General features: G+C 44.2%; 1 protein-coding gene across 11 annotated transcripts in view; it reads left to right on the plus strand.

Moving 5' to 3' along the window:
* TEAD1 (TEA domain transcription factor 1) overlaps positions 1 to 16,676 on the plus strand; it is a 247,793-nt gene that overhangs the window by 214,215 nt on the left and 16,902 nt on the right. For all 11 annotated transcript variants that reach the window (XM_045825358.1, XM_045825359.1, XM_045825360.1 and 8 more), the window contains one exon: positions 15,337 to 15,477. In XM_045825358.1, the coding sequence (XP_045681314.1) occupies positions 15,337 to 15,477 (141 nt within the window). The remainder of the gene's footprint in view (positions 1 to 15,336; positions 15,478 to 16,676) is intronic.

Here is a 16,676-nt window from a genome sequence, read left to right on the forward strand (position 1 = left end):
GGAAGAGTTGTCTTGGGCCAGACATTAAATACACAAACACTAACAAAAACAAAAAAATCTCATAATGTTTGAAGTTTACAATTTTGTGTTGGGCCACATTCATGTCCATCCTGGGCCATGTGCAGCCTGCGGGCTGCAGGTTGGACACCGGACCCTGGAGGTTGGAGAGAGGTGAGGGGGAAACAGACTCCATCTGCAGCGATCACTTCATTTAAAAGGACCCTTTCTGAATCTCCTGAAAACACAAGTAGAACAGGACAGCCTGGAAAATGGGATCAGAAGCTCACTCTCCTTTTTCCCCAATCTTTTAACCTCCGTTGCGCCATGGATACTTTCTTTGTTTTAACCTTGAACTCTTCGGGACATTTATGCAGAATCTAAACTGGGAATTTCCTGGACCTCATGGGAGAATCCATCTGACAGCTGTTCCTCTAATGCTTTGTGTCCTAGGTCATTTGGCCCAGTGGTTGCTAACAAAGCTGAGGTCGTGGGTTCATCCTTTTGTGTGTGGGGCTATTTAACTCTGCTCCCTGCCATGGTTACAGGCTGCGGTGCTAAGCCACAGCCCTGAGAAGAGCTGCTGCTAACCACAGGTCCAGGGGAGAGCAGACACACAGTGCTCCTCTGCTTCCCAGCATTTGCCCTACTGATGGAGACGTGATTAGCTTTTCTCTATAATTGCACCTCAAGAAAAGCCTGAGAAGGGAAAAGTTGACGTGACAGTCAGAGAGGCTGCTAATTTCCAGACTTAATTTGGCAAGGAGTAAGTGGATAATCTGGACATAGTCATAACCCCCCGTGGATTTTGGCCAGGTGCCTAAAACTGGACCCAGCCCCGTGCTGACAGGTGAAATCCTTTCTGCCTCCAGCAGATACATGTACCCGCCCATCCATTTTAATTGACTTTTTTACATTACAAAAGCAATATAAACTTGTTGTAAATAGCCTCAGCAGTTCAAATGACTATAGAAAAGAAAGTGGGAGTCCCCCTCAGGGAAGTATCCTTCTGGACTTTTATGTGCGTCTACAAATGTTGTACATGCACCACTGATTTTTACTTAGACAAGAGTCTTGCTTCAGCTACATTCTTTTCTCACTTAAAATACCTTGAGCATAAGGTATCTTCTTACAGCAGTGAGCATTTGAGGGTAAGTCCCAATTTTTGTTACTCTTTTCAGTAAAGGTGACTTGTTAGTAGAGCTGCCAGATTCAGCAAATAAAAATACAGGCCACCTGCCCTGACGGGTGTGACTCAGTTGGTTGGGCCTCATCTCACAAAGCAAAAGGTTGCTGATTCAATTCCTGGTCAGGGCACATGCCTGGGTTGCAGGTTTGGGTGGGAGAGCATAGGAAAGGCAACAGATTGATGTTTCTCTCTCTCTTTCTTGTTCTCTCTCTCTCCCCCTCTCTAAAAATAAATAAATAAAATCTTTAAAAGAAAGCACAGGCCACCCAGTTAAATTTGAATTTCAGGTTAACAATATATACTATTTTAGTGTTCCTATGCCCCATACAATCTTTGGGATGTACAGATACCCCCACCCCCCAAAAGAGAAAATCCCCAACAATGTTGTGTATCTAAAAATCAAATTTAACTGGGTGACCTGTAGTTTATTTGGCAACTCTAGACTTTTTAGTTGATTGATTTTCTTGTTTTGTGTACGACTTTGCTTGCACAAAAACTCTAGACCAGCAAAAGGTCCCGTTCCTGGGTTTGGAAAGAGTGGTCCTGGGCCGGTGCTTGCACACCTGATGAATGTGGGTGAGTGTGGTGCGCGCAGGGCCAGCTCAGCTGGGCGCCCCGTACTCATTAATGGCCTCCATCGGAAAGAGCTGGCCTCTGCAGCTGCTTTGTATGTGGGGCTGAGACCTTGGCTCTTTCATCTCAGCTGCTATGTGAAGTCACCAGTGGCAGTTACCTGAAGTCGTGTGGGTGATATTAATTGAATTTTTTTTTAATGAATGCTGGTATTTGTAGGAATTTGCAATGCAAACAGCCAGCCTTTCAAGCGGTGCATATTGTAATTAGAGCAAGCTTTTAAGATTCTTTGAAGTACGAATTGTTTATGAAATTCAAATAGGGGTGCCAATCTGCACAATAAAGGGGCTCTTGGTGGTGTTTTTAAAAATCTTCTATTTTGTAGATGTAAATATATGCCATAATTAGTGGGCAGTGACTTGAAGAGTGGAGGCTGAGTTTATTCCTGTTATTCTTATTAAAAACAGCTGTGGCAGGAGAACTATACAGCTGCTGTCCTTTTGTGCTGGGCAGGCCGTACAAGGGCCCGAAGTGAACAGAACGCAAAGACGCGCTTCCCTGTGGGCAGCTTCATCGTTCTCCCCAAGTGCAGGTTGCCTTCCTGGGGAATTCTCCCATGGTCTTCCAACTTCCTCCACCCTCAGCCTCTGTTTGCCAATACACGCTGGCTTCAGAGGTCTTGGCCAGGGGCAGATATGTGCAAAGGTGTTGGGCAAGTGGGTTTAGGAGGAGCCAGCTTCCTCCGAGACGCCCCAGTCAGAGAGATCCCCCTGCAGCACTGCCTGGGGGCCCTTCTGCCTAATGCTCACTGCTCACAGCCCGGTGCAGGGTGATGGTCCTTTGGTGCCCTTGGGAGCAGCTGCTGGGCCCACTAGGTGCCCTGCCTGCCTCAGCCTCAGTATGCAGCAGACCTGGACACCCGCCCACAACTGAGCCCAGCTCCTAGTGCCGCCTGCCAAGGAGCCAGATGCTGCCATCGGAAAAAATTGCTTCACAATTTGAAATCTTGGTCCTTTGATCATTGCTCAGAGAGGATGAAGAGGAGCGGTTCAAAGTGGTGGTTTGAAAATGCCAGTGTCTCCTTATATCCATCAGTGCCTATTATTCTCTCTCTTGTCAGGGACTATCCTCTTGATGTTTTCATTTTTACAACCAAGTAATTCCTGACCAGCCCCTCCAAGCCTTGGGGTGACAGGGAGAGGTGGGTGGGAAGGGAGTGTCTCAGGGACAAATGTCCCTGCCTGTGGGGTTGTCCGTTTCCTCTTTGTTCCAGCAGGTTTTTTCCCTGTGAAGCCGGTGACAAAGCAGTTGTCATCAGCCCCACATTGCTTCCGCATGAGGCACACAAGGCCATCCTTCACTTGGCAACCTTAGTGCCCACTGTCTCCTGCTTCAGCCCCAGGAGCCAGGTTTCCAGAGGCCTGAGGCTTTGCAGAGAGATGACCTCTCCCAGCCCTCCCCTCAGAGCTCTGGATCCTGCTAAACTGGGCTAGGCCTCGCTTTTCCACACCCATGAAATGGGAAGGATCATTCTTTGAATGCGTAATTAAAAGTTGTAATTAAAAATGACATTTTAATTTTTTTTTAAATTTCAAAAGCATGAAATGAAACAGTGGAACACTTCTGTGAAAAAAAAATGGGTGGACTAAAGGAAAGGTTAGAGGAGAAACTAACCCGGAGTCTTATCTGGTGACCTGAATGTTTTAGCAGCAGGTGTAAAGTAATGAATGTGAAGAGAAGGAAGATTTAGGGAAGAATTTGGGGAAACTCTCTGTCCTTGTGTCTGGTGCAGGCAGCTTTTGCTGCCTGGTATTATAATTGCTTCTCATTCAAGCTTATGTTGTTTCCCAGGGATTGCCCACAAATATACCAGAAAACTTTTAATTCATTCAATACACATTTACTAGGGATTGCCTTTTTTTATTTCCAGAAAGAATTCTGTAACATCTCTAATCATATCTGTGTGGGAAAAATGGTAATTGTATACCTGTTTGAGCAGTTATACCCAAAAATTAGGACTTAGGACTCATAAACTCACAGATCAGAAAAGGTACTGATTTTTGTTTGGAAAAAGCCATTGTCGCATCTGTGCTGATAAGTGTTGACTGGGGCTCAGACGGGCTCTGTGGGGACAGTTTTTATCTTGTTCATTGATAACAAACCATCATCTAGGTTGCATCCCACCTCAGTAGTTGTTATGAAGCTCTGTCTTTATCTTTGTCCTGGTCTATCTTTTAAATCAATAAGCTAATAGGAGCGGTTGTCAGCATTATTAATGGCCATCATTTGTGTAGCATGTTATAATCATCTCCTATCACCAGGATGGCCTTTGGAAGCAGGTCTTCTCTGTGGTTAAAAATGAGGACAGTGCAACTCAAAGTAAGTGCCTGCCACCCATGCTGTAGTCAGATGTCTGAGGTGAGAGTGCAGCAGATAAAAGAGTCAGAATCTGGACTAGATGCAAGGGATGTCTGAAATCAGGGTGGAGTTTAATAAAAGTAACTGTGAAACCTTGTGGGTGAGAAGGGGTAAGAAAAGGTGACATTGAGGGGGAAAGGCAGGAGAATTGCAGAATTGTCTTACAGATGTGTCCTTAGGTCTTCAGGATTCCAGAAGGCAGAGCTGTAAGTAGAAGTTACAGGGAAGCCAGTGCAATTTAATGGGTGTGGTAGGTAGAATCATGTCCAAGTTCTTCTCCATGATATTTGTGGATATATTACATTACATAGAAAAGGAGAATCAAGGTTGCTAATCAACAGATAGGGAAAATCTCTTGATCTGAGTAGGCCCAATGTAATCACAAGATTCCTCAAAAGTGGAAGAGAGGAAATTCTGGTCAAGATGGAGGTATACGTAGACACAGCTCACCTCCTCGCACAACCACAGCAAAATTACGACTAAACTACAGAACCGTCAGACATCAAGTTGAATGGAGTCCGACAACTATGGAACTCAAGAAACCACATCCATCCAGACTGGTAGGAGATGCAGAATGGGCCAGTCCTACACCCACGCATGGCGAATAAAAATTTGGGAGGGATGTTGTACCCAAGCAGGCAGGGGCCCATTCACATGGCGCCTTGGTGTATGATCCAACAATCAGTGTTGAGATTTACCAGATTCCAAACTTGGGGGCGCTGAGAGCACTTATGCTCAAAGCCCTGTTCTTTCCTAAGACTCAGCACTTCCCTGGCTAAAAAGGCTAAGAGCCAAAGCCAAGCCCAGGAGTTCCCCATATCCTTATCTGTGCTTAAGCCAGCTGTGCAAACAGTCTCGCAGCAGCTCTCTCCTTCAGGATCTGGGGTACATTGGCATCGGCCTCCGTGTTATAGTCCAGGAAAGCATGCTCCATGTTGAACTGGATCACAGTGAAGTCTAAGAAAAGCACAAGTCCCAAGAGAGTGACCCTTCTGTATGTCCCTAATCCCAAGAGTCCAGAGAGCATTTGGGGCCATGAGGCAGCAGGTCAGCATCTTGCTAGGCAGGGTCCTTGATGGCTTTGGGGTCAGCTGAAGTGGCCACAATCAGAGAGGCAGCATGCCATTCTGTCTCTTACTAGACCAGGCCACATGGCTGAGTCCTGACTACAACCTCCTAGCAGCTACACCATGGCTATTCCTCCTTTATACTCACTCCGCCCACATGGCTTATATCTCATGACCAGCAGCCTGACTGAATCTCTCAGCCCTCATGGCAGACCTGCCTTTCCCTGCCTGCCCTTAGTTTTAATCCTGACTCTGAGCTTTCTACATGACTTCCTATGTGGCTCCTCCCACAATGAGCTACATTTGCCAGTTTCCCGTATCGTTTACATTCTCCCAGCTACCACCTTCAGTCAGGGCAAGCGTGACTCAGTGACACAGGGGGAACCGCCTCCCCTGGCTATGTCACAAATCAGGACGCATTCTGAAAGTCTCATACGCACTATTTTTCCTGGGTCAGTAGCACAGCTATTAGCTAGCCATCAGCTTGCCATTGTTAGGAAAAGCATCTTAACTGTTTATTGTCCACTTCTCCTATCCTCCAACCCTCAGCCAGGGGCTGTGGGAGAACATATTCTATATCAGGGTCCTTTGCTTTGCACCCCATTTTAATATTTCAGAAACAAAGGGCCCCGGCCCCACATCAGGGCCCCCAGCCCAGAGTTCCAGTGCCAGGAAGCAAGTTCTGGCTGTAAAAAGCAACAGCGGTTTGAGTTGGTAAAAAAAAAAACTGGATTCCCAAACAGTTCCTCTTAAAGGGCCCACACACAGACTTAGTCAGACTGACTCCCTCTGAGCACTGGGGTAGTAGCTTGAAAGGCACCAGTGGAATAAAGGAAGGAACTGAAGTGTCTGGCATCAGGGTGAGATATGAGGAACAGTTTCTCCTGCACAGAAAGGCAGGCAGAGGTCATTGTTTTTCTTCTGAGCTCTGTGCCCACAGAACCTGCAGATGGGGCCATATTGAGACTCCATCAGCCTGGCTCAAATGATCTGCTCCCCACCCTAGTGAATCCCTGAGGCTCCACCCCCTCAATCATGGGCCCACCCAAGTTGTTAACAGTGGTTTTTCCATATGAATGGATGGCTGGTGATTCAGCTCAGGCTTCATAACTTCCTAAGTCCTCTCAAATAAGCAACAGCCAGCCTCAGTGAGCCCCCAGGCCCTGTACCTCTGGCTAAGTGGCCCCAGGCCTGCCACAAGCAGCAGCTAGCTTTGGATCAGTCTGGCTCTGCCTGGGAACCTCCAAGCCCAGCACAAGTAGCAGCCATCTTAGATTGCTTTATAGCTCAGTAGGCTGGCCCTGGGGTGGAACACAAGTGGTAGCTGGCCTTAGCCTTCCCTACCCAGGAAACCCCAGAGCCAGCACACCCAGTAGACAGCTACAGTCCATGTCAGAGCACCACCACCCTGCCTCTGCACAGGTAGCTGACCCTTGATGGATGGTGGACATTGGTGGTCAGTGGTCACAGCCAATCCTTGCAGCTGACTGGCCTGGGTTAATCTTTCCCATTGACCTGCCGCAGCAATCAAGGCTCAACTACAAGAAGAGCGGTACTCAGCCCACACGGAGGGTATACCTTGAGTACCCAGATTGGGTGATAGGGGAGGCTGTGCCACTGTACCCTACAGGATACCTACTATATGAGGCCATACTACCAAGACATGGAGTCATAACAGCTCTATCTAATGCATTGAAACAAACAGAGAGGCTACAAAAATGAGGACACAAAGACACATGGCCCAAATGAAAGAACAGAGCAAAACTCCAGAAAAAGAAATAAACAAAATGGAGATGAGCAATCTGTCAGATACAGAATTCAAACACTATTTATAAGGATGTCAAGAACTCAGTGACTACCTCAAAAGCATAAAAAAGATCCAAGCGGAAATGAAGATACACTAATGCAAATAAAGAACAATTTATGGGGAATCAATGGTAGAATGCACGAAGCCAAGAATCAAATCAATGTTTTGGAACATAAGGAAACAAAAAACAACCAATCAGAACAAGAAGAAAAAAGTATCCAGAAAAACCAAGGATAATGTTAGGAACCTCTGGGACAACTTCAAGCAGTCCAACATTCACATCATAGGGGTGCCAGGAGGTATAGAGAAGTAGCAAGAAATTGGAAATCTATTTGAAAAAATAATAAAACTTCCCCAATTTGGTGAAGGAAATAGACATGCAAGTCTAGGAAGCACAGAGAGTCTCAAACAAGATGGACACAAACAGGCTCACACCAAGACACATCATAATAACAGTGTCAAAGGTTAAAGATAATCTTAAAAGCAGCAAGAGAAAAGCAGTCAGTTACCTATAGGGGGGTTCCCATAAGACTATCAGCTGATTGCTCAAACTTTGCAGGCTAAAAGGGATTGGCAAGAAATATTCAAAGTCATGAAAAGCAAGGACCTACAGCCAATATTACCCAACAAAGATATCATTTAGAATCAAAAGGCAGATAAAGAGCTTCCCAGATAAGAAAAAACTAAAGGACTTCATCTTCACCAAACCATTAGTATATGAAATATTAAAGTGACTTATTTAAGAAAAAGAAGATCAATACTATGAACAATAAAATGGCAATAAATACATATCTATCAACAGTTGGATCTGAGCAACAAACTAAGCAAACAAGAAGAACTGAGAATTAGGGATATAGAGAGCATTTTGATGGTTGCCAGATGGGAGGGCCATTTGGGAAAATGGGCGAAGAGGTGAGGGGATTAAGAAGTACTAACTGGTAGTCACAGAAAAGCCATGGGGATATAAAATACAGTATAGGAAGTGGAGTAGTCAAAGAACTTATATACATGACCCATGGACATCAACAAAGGTGTGGGGATTACCTGAGGGAGTGGAGTATGCCTGGGGGATAGGGCAAAGAAGGAAAAATTGGGACAATTGTAACAGCATAATCAATAAAATATAATTTTAAAGAACTGACAGAGGAAGGCAAAAGAAGAGGTCTAGAGAGATGACAGCTGGCAGCATAAAACTCAGCTGGTGTCACTGGCTTTGAAAGTGGGTGAAGAGGCTGAGACAAGGAATGTGGGTGACCTCTAAAAGCTGGAAGAGACAGGAGAAGAGACGCTTCCCCACAGCCTCCAAAAAGGAATGCAGTCCTGCAGTACCTTGACCTTAGCCTCATGAGACCCATGTTGGATGTCTGACCTACAGAATTATAAGATCATAAATTTGTGGTATTTTAAGCCACTAAATTTGTGGTAGTTTGTTAAAGCAGCATTATACAGTGAAAACTAATACAATGGGAAAAAGAAGTACATTATAATTAGGCCTGTCTAGCACAAATGAATATTTTAAGTAATGATTTTCCTGTATCTGAAGGTGTTTAGCTAGAATGCAGAGCAGGTCAGGATACCGTAGAAAGGATTTCTGCATTGAGTGGTGGGACTAAGTGCTGGCCTCTAAGCCCAGCACATACGTGGTAATCTCTGTCCTAAGACAAACTGGTCACGATTCCTTAGAAGGACCCTTTTGCCTGGACATGCCCTCCCCATCCAGCTGTATTTGCACATGTTGGTTGGTTGGTTGGTTGGTTGGTTTGAACACCTCTGAACCTTGTGCGTGACAAAACTACATATGTTAGGCTGATTTGTCTGCTTCCAAAAGATAGGATATGATCTGACTTTGGAATTTGTTGGGAAGGTAAGTTTGGTGGTTTTAGCTGTTTCTTGGATTTTTGTATTCATTTGCTTTTAGAGAATATCCTGTGGTCAGAGAAAAGCCGATTAAGCAGAAATAGTTTGCATCTCTGATACCAGCACATTTTTTCTGTTTTTTTGCCCTCAGAATTCTATGAAATGTTTGCCATGAGTTTCTGGTAGGATGGGTAATGAACACAGCTTGACTCCCAGACTCATCACAGAGTTTGAGTTCTTTGTTTTTGATTTAATGCTAGCATTCTTTCTTTGATGCTACCTTTGCTTCATGGGAGTTCAGCAACTGCATTTCTTTCTGGGATAATCATAATATCATCAACTGACAGCTAATTATCTTTCACATCAGTACCTCCTCCTAGAAAATTCCTGAAGGGCAGCTCTGATATGGTTGGTTGGCTCCATGATTATTTTTCATGTTCAAGGGTAATCACAAAGCAGTTATAATAGCAAATTGGTTACTTACTGTAGGCTGGGGAGCCTTTTAAAATCTAACTTATTAAATTCACACTAATAATTAAAGCTTTCTCAAACTGTTTTTTAAAAAAAGACAAGGAAATTGAGAAAGTTTCTGTCCCTCTTATGTAAATGAGGCTAAAATGCACATAGCCCTAATGCCCCAGCAGTCGAGAACATTCAGAGTAGCACTCTTCGTCACAGCTTTGAGATGTGAACATTGCAGTGTCCACCAGTAGTAGAATCGATAGATTGTGGTGTTGTCATTCAACAGAATACTCCACACTAACAAGGATGAATGAACTCCACACAGCAGCACGGGTGACTCTCTATACACGAGATGAATGCTGAGTGAACTAGACACAGGGGAGTCAACACTTATTTAGGTTTTAATACCAGGCAGAACTAATGCATAATGTTTCAGGGTCAAGGGTACCCTTATGGAGTGCAGGGATGACTGTACTGGAAAGAACATGGGTGGAAAGGCTTCTTCAATTCTGTTTCTTATCTGGATGCTGGTTGCATGGGAATGTTTACTTTATGAAAATTAATTAAGCTGTAAATTGGTGATGTATGCATTTCTCTAAATATATGTTACACTTTAATTTCACTTAAAAGTTAATCAGGATAACTTTATAACTCATAATTTGTTGAGATAGTTTCTAAGAGCAGGTTTTCATAATGTGTATCCCTTCATCATTTCATTTTTGGTAATTCCGGTCATTATAGCTACAGGTTATTCATTCCCAATTAAAACTAATTAACATTATTTTGGGAATTCTAAGGGACAGCAGTCAACCAAAGGTGAGATGTTGGGAGTAGCCTACCTCGGGTCCAGGCAGTAAGGAGGCTTATTGTCTGCGGATGGGTTTGCCATGGAAAAATTGTTTTCATTTCTGTCATCCCCATGTGTTCACAGTTCTAAACAGTACTATTGAAAAAAACACCTTAAAAAAATCCTTTGTTTGCCAAAGCCCTAAACTATTGGTAAAATTAGTGTTGTGTTTTTACTTCATATAGACATATGTATGTACATGTATAATATGCTTTAAATTAGCACACTTGTATTACTTAATCATTGTATCACTAATCCTTTAATTACACAGGTGGACTCTGCATTGTATTTATTTCTAAATTAAGTTCTTAACAGTTTGGAATCATTCGAACTGCAGTCTCCAGGGTGCTGCTCCTTCACAGGCTAAACAGTAGAGTCAGAAATGAGTGATTGTGATACTCATTATGAAAATCAAGAAACAATTTCAGCAACTTCAATTCTCTTATTCTCTGTTACTACTTTTGGAGTTTTTGTGTTTAAAATTTAAAGTCAAACAGAGTGCTGATTATTACTAAAAGGAATTGTGTCCCAGAAAGGAAGAAGGTCTTGAAAACGATCCACTGAAGTCGCCTAAGTGTCCTCAGTGTGCTGCTGCCCTGGGCAGCTCCTTTCAGCAGCTGTACTTAAGCGTGGGGACTCGGGCGCGGAAACAGAGCTGCGAAGATTTCCTGCAATTTTACTAACATCACAGTATGGTGAATACTGTTCTGAACTTGATTAACATCTTTAAGTTGTATCTATTGATGGATTGTTTTGTATATTTATTCCTATGTTTGCTTTAGATCTTAAGTGCCCAGGTTTGTTTATGTTGCAAATCTTTTATTTGTCAAAACTAATGCCATGGGAATGAATAGAAAGAAAAACAGAGCATTAAGAGAGAATGAAAGAAAACAAAACATTGTGCCTAGAAAGTAGTGCTGTAATTCTGAAGAAATCCCCCCTCCCTGTTCAATCACCAAAGTAAGTTAAGGTTGACAGTTTTTGTGTGTGTGTTTTTTAAGATTTTATTTATTTATTTTTAGAGAGGGGAAGGGAGGGAGAAAGAGAGGGAAACATCAGTGTGTGGTTGCTTCTCATGTGGCCCCCAGTGGGGACCTGGCCCTCAACCCAGGCATGTGCCCTGACTGGGAATCGAACCTGCAATGCTTTGGTTTGCAGCCTGTGCTCAATCCACTGAGCTATGCCAGCCAGGGCTAGGTTGACAGTTTTTGTTTTTTTAAAAAAATAACCTAACTGCCTGTACTCTTCCTTCGATGCCTCTACCTGTGGTGTATTTCCCTGCACTCCTGCAACACTCTGCCTGGTAAGCCACAAGCACCCAACTGCTTTTGATGGCTGGCCAGTCTTTCAGAGCAGCTGGATCATATCAAAGTAGCAAGTTTGTTTGGTGTTAACTAGCAACGCATTTATAGCCCGCTCTCTCCAAGCTGGGAATTTTTTTTTACTATTGAAAGAAAGGGAAGTAAAAGTAATTCTGACACCCTTTCCTGCTCCACATAGACACACTATCGCACCCCGGCCGGGAAGCACCCTGAATACCCGTCAGGAGAGCACTCACTCAGGGAGCGCTGGGGCCATGGCGGGGCGCACAGCCGCTGGGACTTGCGGCTGTTCATTTTTTAAATGGCTGTTCTTTTTAATACCGACATTCTATATCAGTACTGTATGAGTTCTAAGCTATAGGTACAGATATATATTTTTTAAAATAAGGCTTAGAAGAGTGCTGTTTGCACAAAAATGGGGGAGGTGTATGTTTAAATATCTAAATGGTAAATATTTCTAACAGGCCACTCGAGACACCGATAACACTGGTCACCTGGGGAGGCAGGCAAGTTCAGGGGTAGAAATAAAGTGTGCAGTCTTTTTCTAGTTGGATTTCTTTACTACCATGTGAATGTTTTTACATTTTAAAAAATGCAAAAACTTGTTGATACAAACTCCATTATAATGCAGTCACCCCTCAGTACTCACAGGGGATTGTTTCCAGGAACCTCTGCAGACACCAAAATCCACAAGTACCCAAGTCCGTTATATAAAACAATGTAGTACTGGCATGTAACCTACACACATCCTCCCACAAACTTTAAAGCATCTCTAGATGACACGTAATGCCAAATACAGTGTAAGTGCTATGGAAGTAGTCATCACACTGTACTCTTGATGTAATGATGACAAAAGTCTGTTCACATGCAGTGCAGACTCAATCGCTGCAGGCCTAACCACATGGCAGACATCGACAACAGTGTAACATCCCCCCCCCGCCCCCGTACACTTTCAATCCACAGTAGAGCTCATGAATAGGGAAGGCTGACTCTAGTGAGGGCGTAAATCCCACGAAGACGATCGCTGGTAACCCCAGTACCACACAACACCTGAGCGCTTCTCAGAGCCCTGTGTTCGAGGCTGGCGGCAGAGCAAGGCAGTGGCCGTTCTGGAAGGCCCACTTCCAGTGCCCGGTCGAAAGCTGGTTGGTAATTCCAGTGTCAGAGCCGCTGTGCACCTTAGATATGTTGCTACCTTTTCCCTCTGGAGGCAGGCGCTTGGGTACCCTCTTCAGCCTTTCAGCCTTGGGTCGCGCGTAGGCACCGCTTTCAGTTAGGGAGAGACATCCTCTCCCTCCCCGCCGAGCTGCTCTTTCATAGAGCCAAACGTCAAACCTTTGAATGTGAGAAAAGTGCACACTTGGGTATTTTTATTTATTTACAATTTATGCCCCACATAATTCCAAAAAGCTAAGTTGAGAGAGTGTTACTAAATTTATAGATAATATAAAACTGGACAAGTACAAGTGGAAACAGATTGGGACCCAGTAAAAGGAGCAGGACACTGACTTTTAGTAGCTATTAGGAGTATCCAGGGTAAGTTAAGTGCTGCTGTTGAGCACTGGCTTTAGCTTTAAATTTTTTGGCACATAAGGTAAAGAGGAAAAATATAAAGTATATAGTTCTTTTTATATGAAGCCAGAAAATAGGAAGTTTTGCCTAAGGAAATGGACATTTTCTGGATACTCCCTTCAAGAAGGACACTCAAAATGCAGGTCCTTATTAAAAATATAGAGAGAATGACTCAGGTCTTCATGGTAGTTAATTAGTGCCTGTCAGGGTATTGAAATTAGCTGGTCACAGTATGCCACACCTTGCAAAATATGTATAGTCATTTGTATGTCAGAACTGTCTTTGTCTCAACATTACAACAGCAGTCTCATACCCTCTCTCATGTGGACTACGGTAAAGGGCTCCTCATCTGTCTCCACATTGACTCTCACCCTCCCAGAGTCCCCTCCAGGCTGCAGTCAGGGCAGCCTTTTGGGAATGCAGATTTGATCATGCCCTATCCCTGCCTCCATCCCATGTGCTTATAACTCCTAAGTCCCTCTGGTTTCAGGATCTAAGACCCGAATGTTCTAGCCTCTTCTGCCACCGTCTCTCCAGTGCTGTCTGTTCCAGGCTTTCCTTAGCCCTTGTTTCCAGCCATGTGCCCTTTGAACATCACCCCTCTCATACCATGCTCTGCCTGCCTAAGCCAGCAAGTCTTCCTTTGGGTCTGAGCCGCATCCTCCTCAGGAGCCTTCCTGACTCCCAGAGGTGCCCTGCCCACTGTTGTTTGTTCTTCTGTCCCTCTGTGCCTCTCTCAGGAGCACTTATCTCTGCTGTGATGTCCTCTCTGCTAAACCGTAAGTCCCTCAACAGCGGGGATTGGCTCAGCTTGTGCTCACTCTTGGACCCCAGCTGCATACCCCCTACCTGACAAGCAGTAGAGGGTCAGAAGATATTCAAGGGAAGGGAACTGTCAATTGGCGATCTACAGCCTCCCAGCCTCCTTGCCTCCCTTTCCAATGGACCTGACGCCATGCAGATCAGCCTCTGAAGCACGGATCTGATCACATCTCTTCCTTGTGCCAAAACTTTCAATGGGTCCCCATTTCCTATAGAATATAATCCATACTCCTCGTTTAGCCCTCCATGAACTGGTCCCAGTTGTATTTCCAAACTTGTTTTCCCAAGTTCCTTAGTCCTTGCACCACAGCAAGAATGAAGCTCTCTGGGCTCCTGCCCACACTGTTCCCTCAGCCCTTCTCCACATGTTTAAATCTCACCGTCCCTTTAGTGCCACTCCGAGGTGAGAGTAAGGCCCCCCGCTATCTGAACTCTGGGTGCCTTGGACATGGTACTGATTTTCTATCTAAATTATAACTATTACATATCTCCCACATTAGGTTGTAGTCAAATCCTATGTAGTGTCTGTCTAGCATGAGCCTCAAATAGCAGGTACTCATAAAAGTGTATTAAAAGAGTGGTGGTTTGTGTTAAGTGTTAGCATCTTTGTAAGGGAGCCTTTAATAGCAGCTATTTCCCCTCTAGATGCTTAATTTGTAGTAAAGTTTCTGTTTTTACATATATAACAAACGGCCAGTCAGCTGTAGATTCTCCAGTTCTTTCCAATCTCTAAAGACAAGTGAATATGAATTCAGTTCATATATATAGTTGACCCTTAAACAACAAGATTTTGAACTGCACAGGTCCACTTCTATGGGGATTTTTTCCAACAAATGTTGTAAATGTATTTTTCTTACGATCTTTTAAAGTATCTTTCCTTTAGCTTACTTTATTGTAAGAATATAGTATATAACACATGTCACACATGAACTGTGTTAATCAGTTGTTTATATTATCAGTAGGGCTGGCCAACAGTAAGTACTAGTAAAGTTTGGGGGAAGGTCAAAAGTTATACACAGATTTTCAGCTGTATGGGTAATCAGAGCCCCTAAGTCCCATGGTGCTCACGGGTCAATAATACTGCTTTCTACACAATTTTAAGACCTCGTGGATCTTTTTTTTAAAAAAGGTACAGCCTTATTCTGAGAGTGAATGCAAGAAAGTGAAACAAAGCAGGTTTGTATAGCATGTCATTTCCAAGGAAGACTGCCCCAATTAGTATTCTCTTCAAAATAAAAGGACGATGGACCACGGCACTTGTTTCTGGGAGAGCATCCCCTCACCACCTCCCGAGCCACCCGGCCCTCCTCACCCGGATGTAGGTCTGACTCCAATGGCAGCCACTGTTGCCATGACGCCTGCTATGCGAGCATGACCCTCACCTCTTGTTTTCTTTCCCACAGGCCGATTTAAACTGTAATATTCAAGATGATGCCGGGGCTTTCTATGGTGTCACCAGTCAGTATGAGAGTTCAGAAAATATGACAGTCACCTGTTCCACCAAAGTCTGCTCCTTTGGGAAGCAAGTAGTAGAAAAAGTAGAGGTAAGTTGGCCTTTGTAGACTGTCACTTCCATTCAAGGCCAGGCTGTTGCTATCCTTTAAATCTTCACTGGGACAGAGAGTTTTACTTTTTTTCAGTGTCTCTTCTTTTCCAGCCCCCCTTCTCTCAGTTTTTTCCCCCTTTACTTCTAACAAGGCAAAATGATTTGAAAGCAAATGAAAGGAGGCCAGGAGGAAGTCCCATGCCAGCCTCCTCGGCTGTTGAAGTTGACCCTGCCCGGCCAGCCAGCAGTGTCCGGGCCTGCATGAGGCCTCCTGGGAGTGCCCTGGTGTGGAAGCTCTGCCCATCAGAGGAAGCCTTCCCACCCCGACACCCAGGTCCGAGGGCACTCCCAGGCACTGTAGGAAACAGCCAAGGTGGTATTCAGGTGATATACACCGACCTCCTAAACCCCAGTATCTTGAGTTTGGTATTACTGCTTTTGCCACTTCTGCCTCCTTCATTATAATTCTTTTAAGTCTATTCCAGTACATTCTGGGATCAAGGACCTATTTATGGCTTTATAATTCCATGCCTCCCTCCCTTTCAAAAAAATACATATATTTATGTATTTATTTATCAGAGTGTATTGCTTTGTGTGAGTGATATTTGCAGTTGACATTCTGCTTAAAGTTTTTTCCAGTGTCTGCTCATCACCCAGTCAATCCATGTTCAGTGAGAAACTTTTATTCACAGCAGTCCTGGGCCTTGAAGGCCCAGCAGCCCAACCCGACTGTGACAAAGACTTTGTGCCGAGTCATGAGAGGGGGTGTGCATTGGGGAGAAGGAGAAGGAAGGGTGTGTTTTTTAAGACCTTGGGCCGAACGATGAGAATTTTGGGGCTGCAGCCCTTGCTGCCTGAATACAGGACAGGCCGCCTGAGAGTGGTGTTAAGGAGGGGACACTGGCAGAGGAGGATGTAGGTGAGTTGATTAGATGATCCCTTGAGTTTAGGGGTCATGAGCTTTACTAAACTAATGACACTGGAACCCAGTAAGACATTTTGAATGGGGCTTAAAAAACTGATTGGATATTTAAGATTAAAGAGGAATAGTCAAAGGTCACACACTTTATCCTTGGAAGGACAGTGCTGTCACCAGCAGAGATAAGGAAATAGGGTGTTCAGGAGGAAATAGGGCATGATTATAGATGCAAGACTAAAACTTGGGAGACAGGCAAAGGCTGAAAATATTAATTGAGA

The sequence above is a fragment of the Phyllostomus hastatus genome, unplaced genomic scaffold, assembly GCF_019186645.2.
Source record: "Phyllostomus hastatus isolate PE091 unplaced genomic scaffold, TTU_PhHast_1.1 phas_scaffold_585, whole genome shotgun sequence".
In the NCBI taxonomy this organism is placed as follows: domain Eukaryota; kingdom Metazoa; phylum Chordata; class Mammalia; order Chiroptera; family Phyllostomidae; genus Phyllostomus; species Phyllostomus hastatus.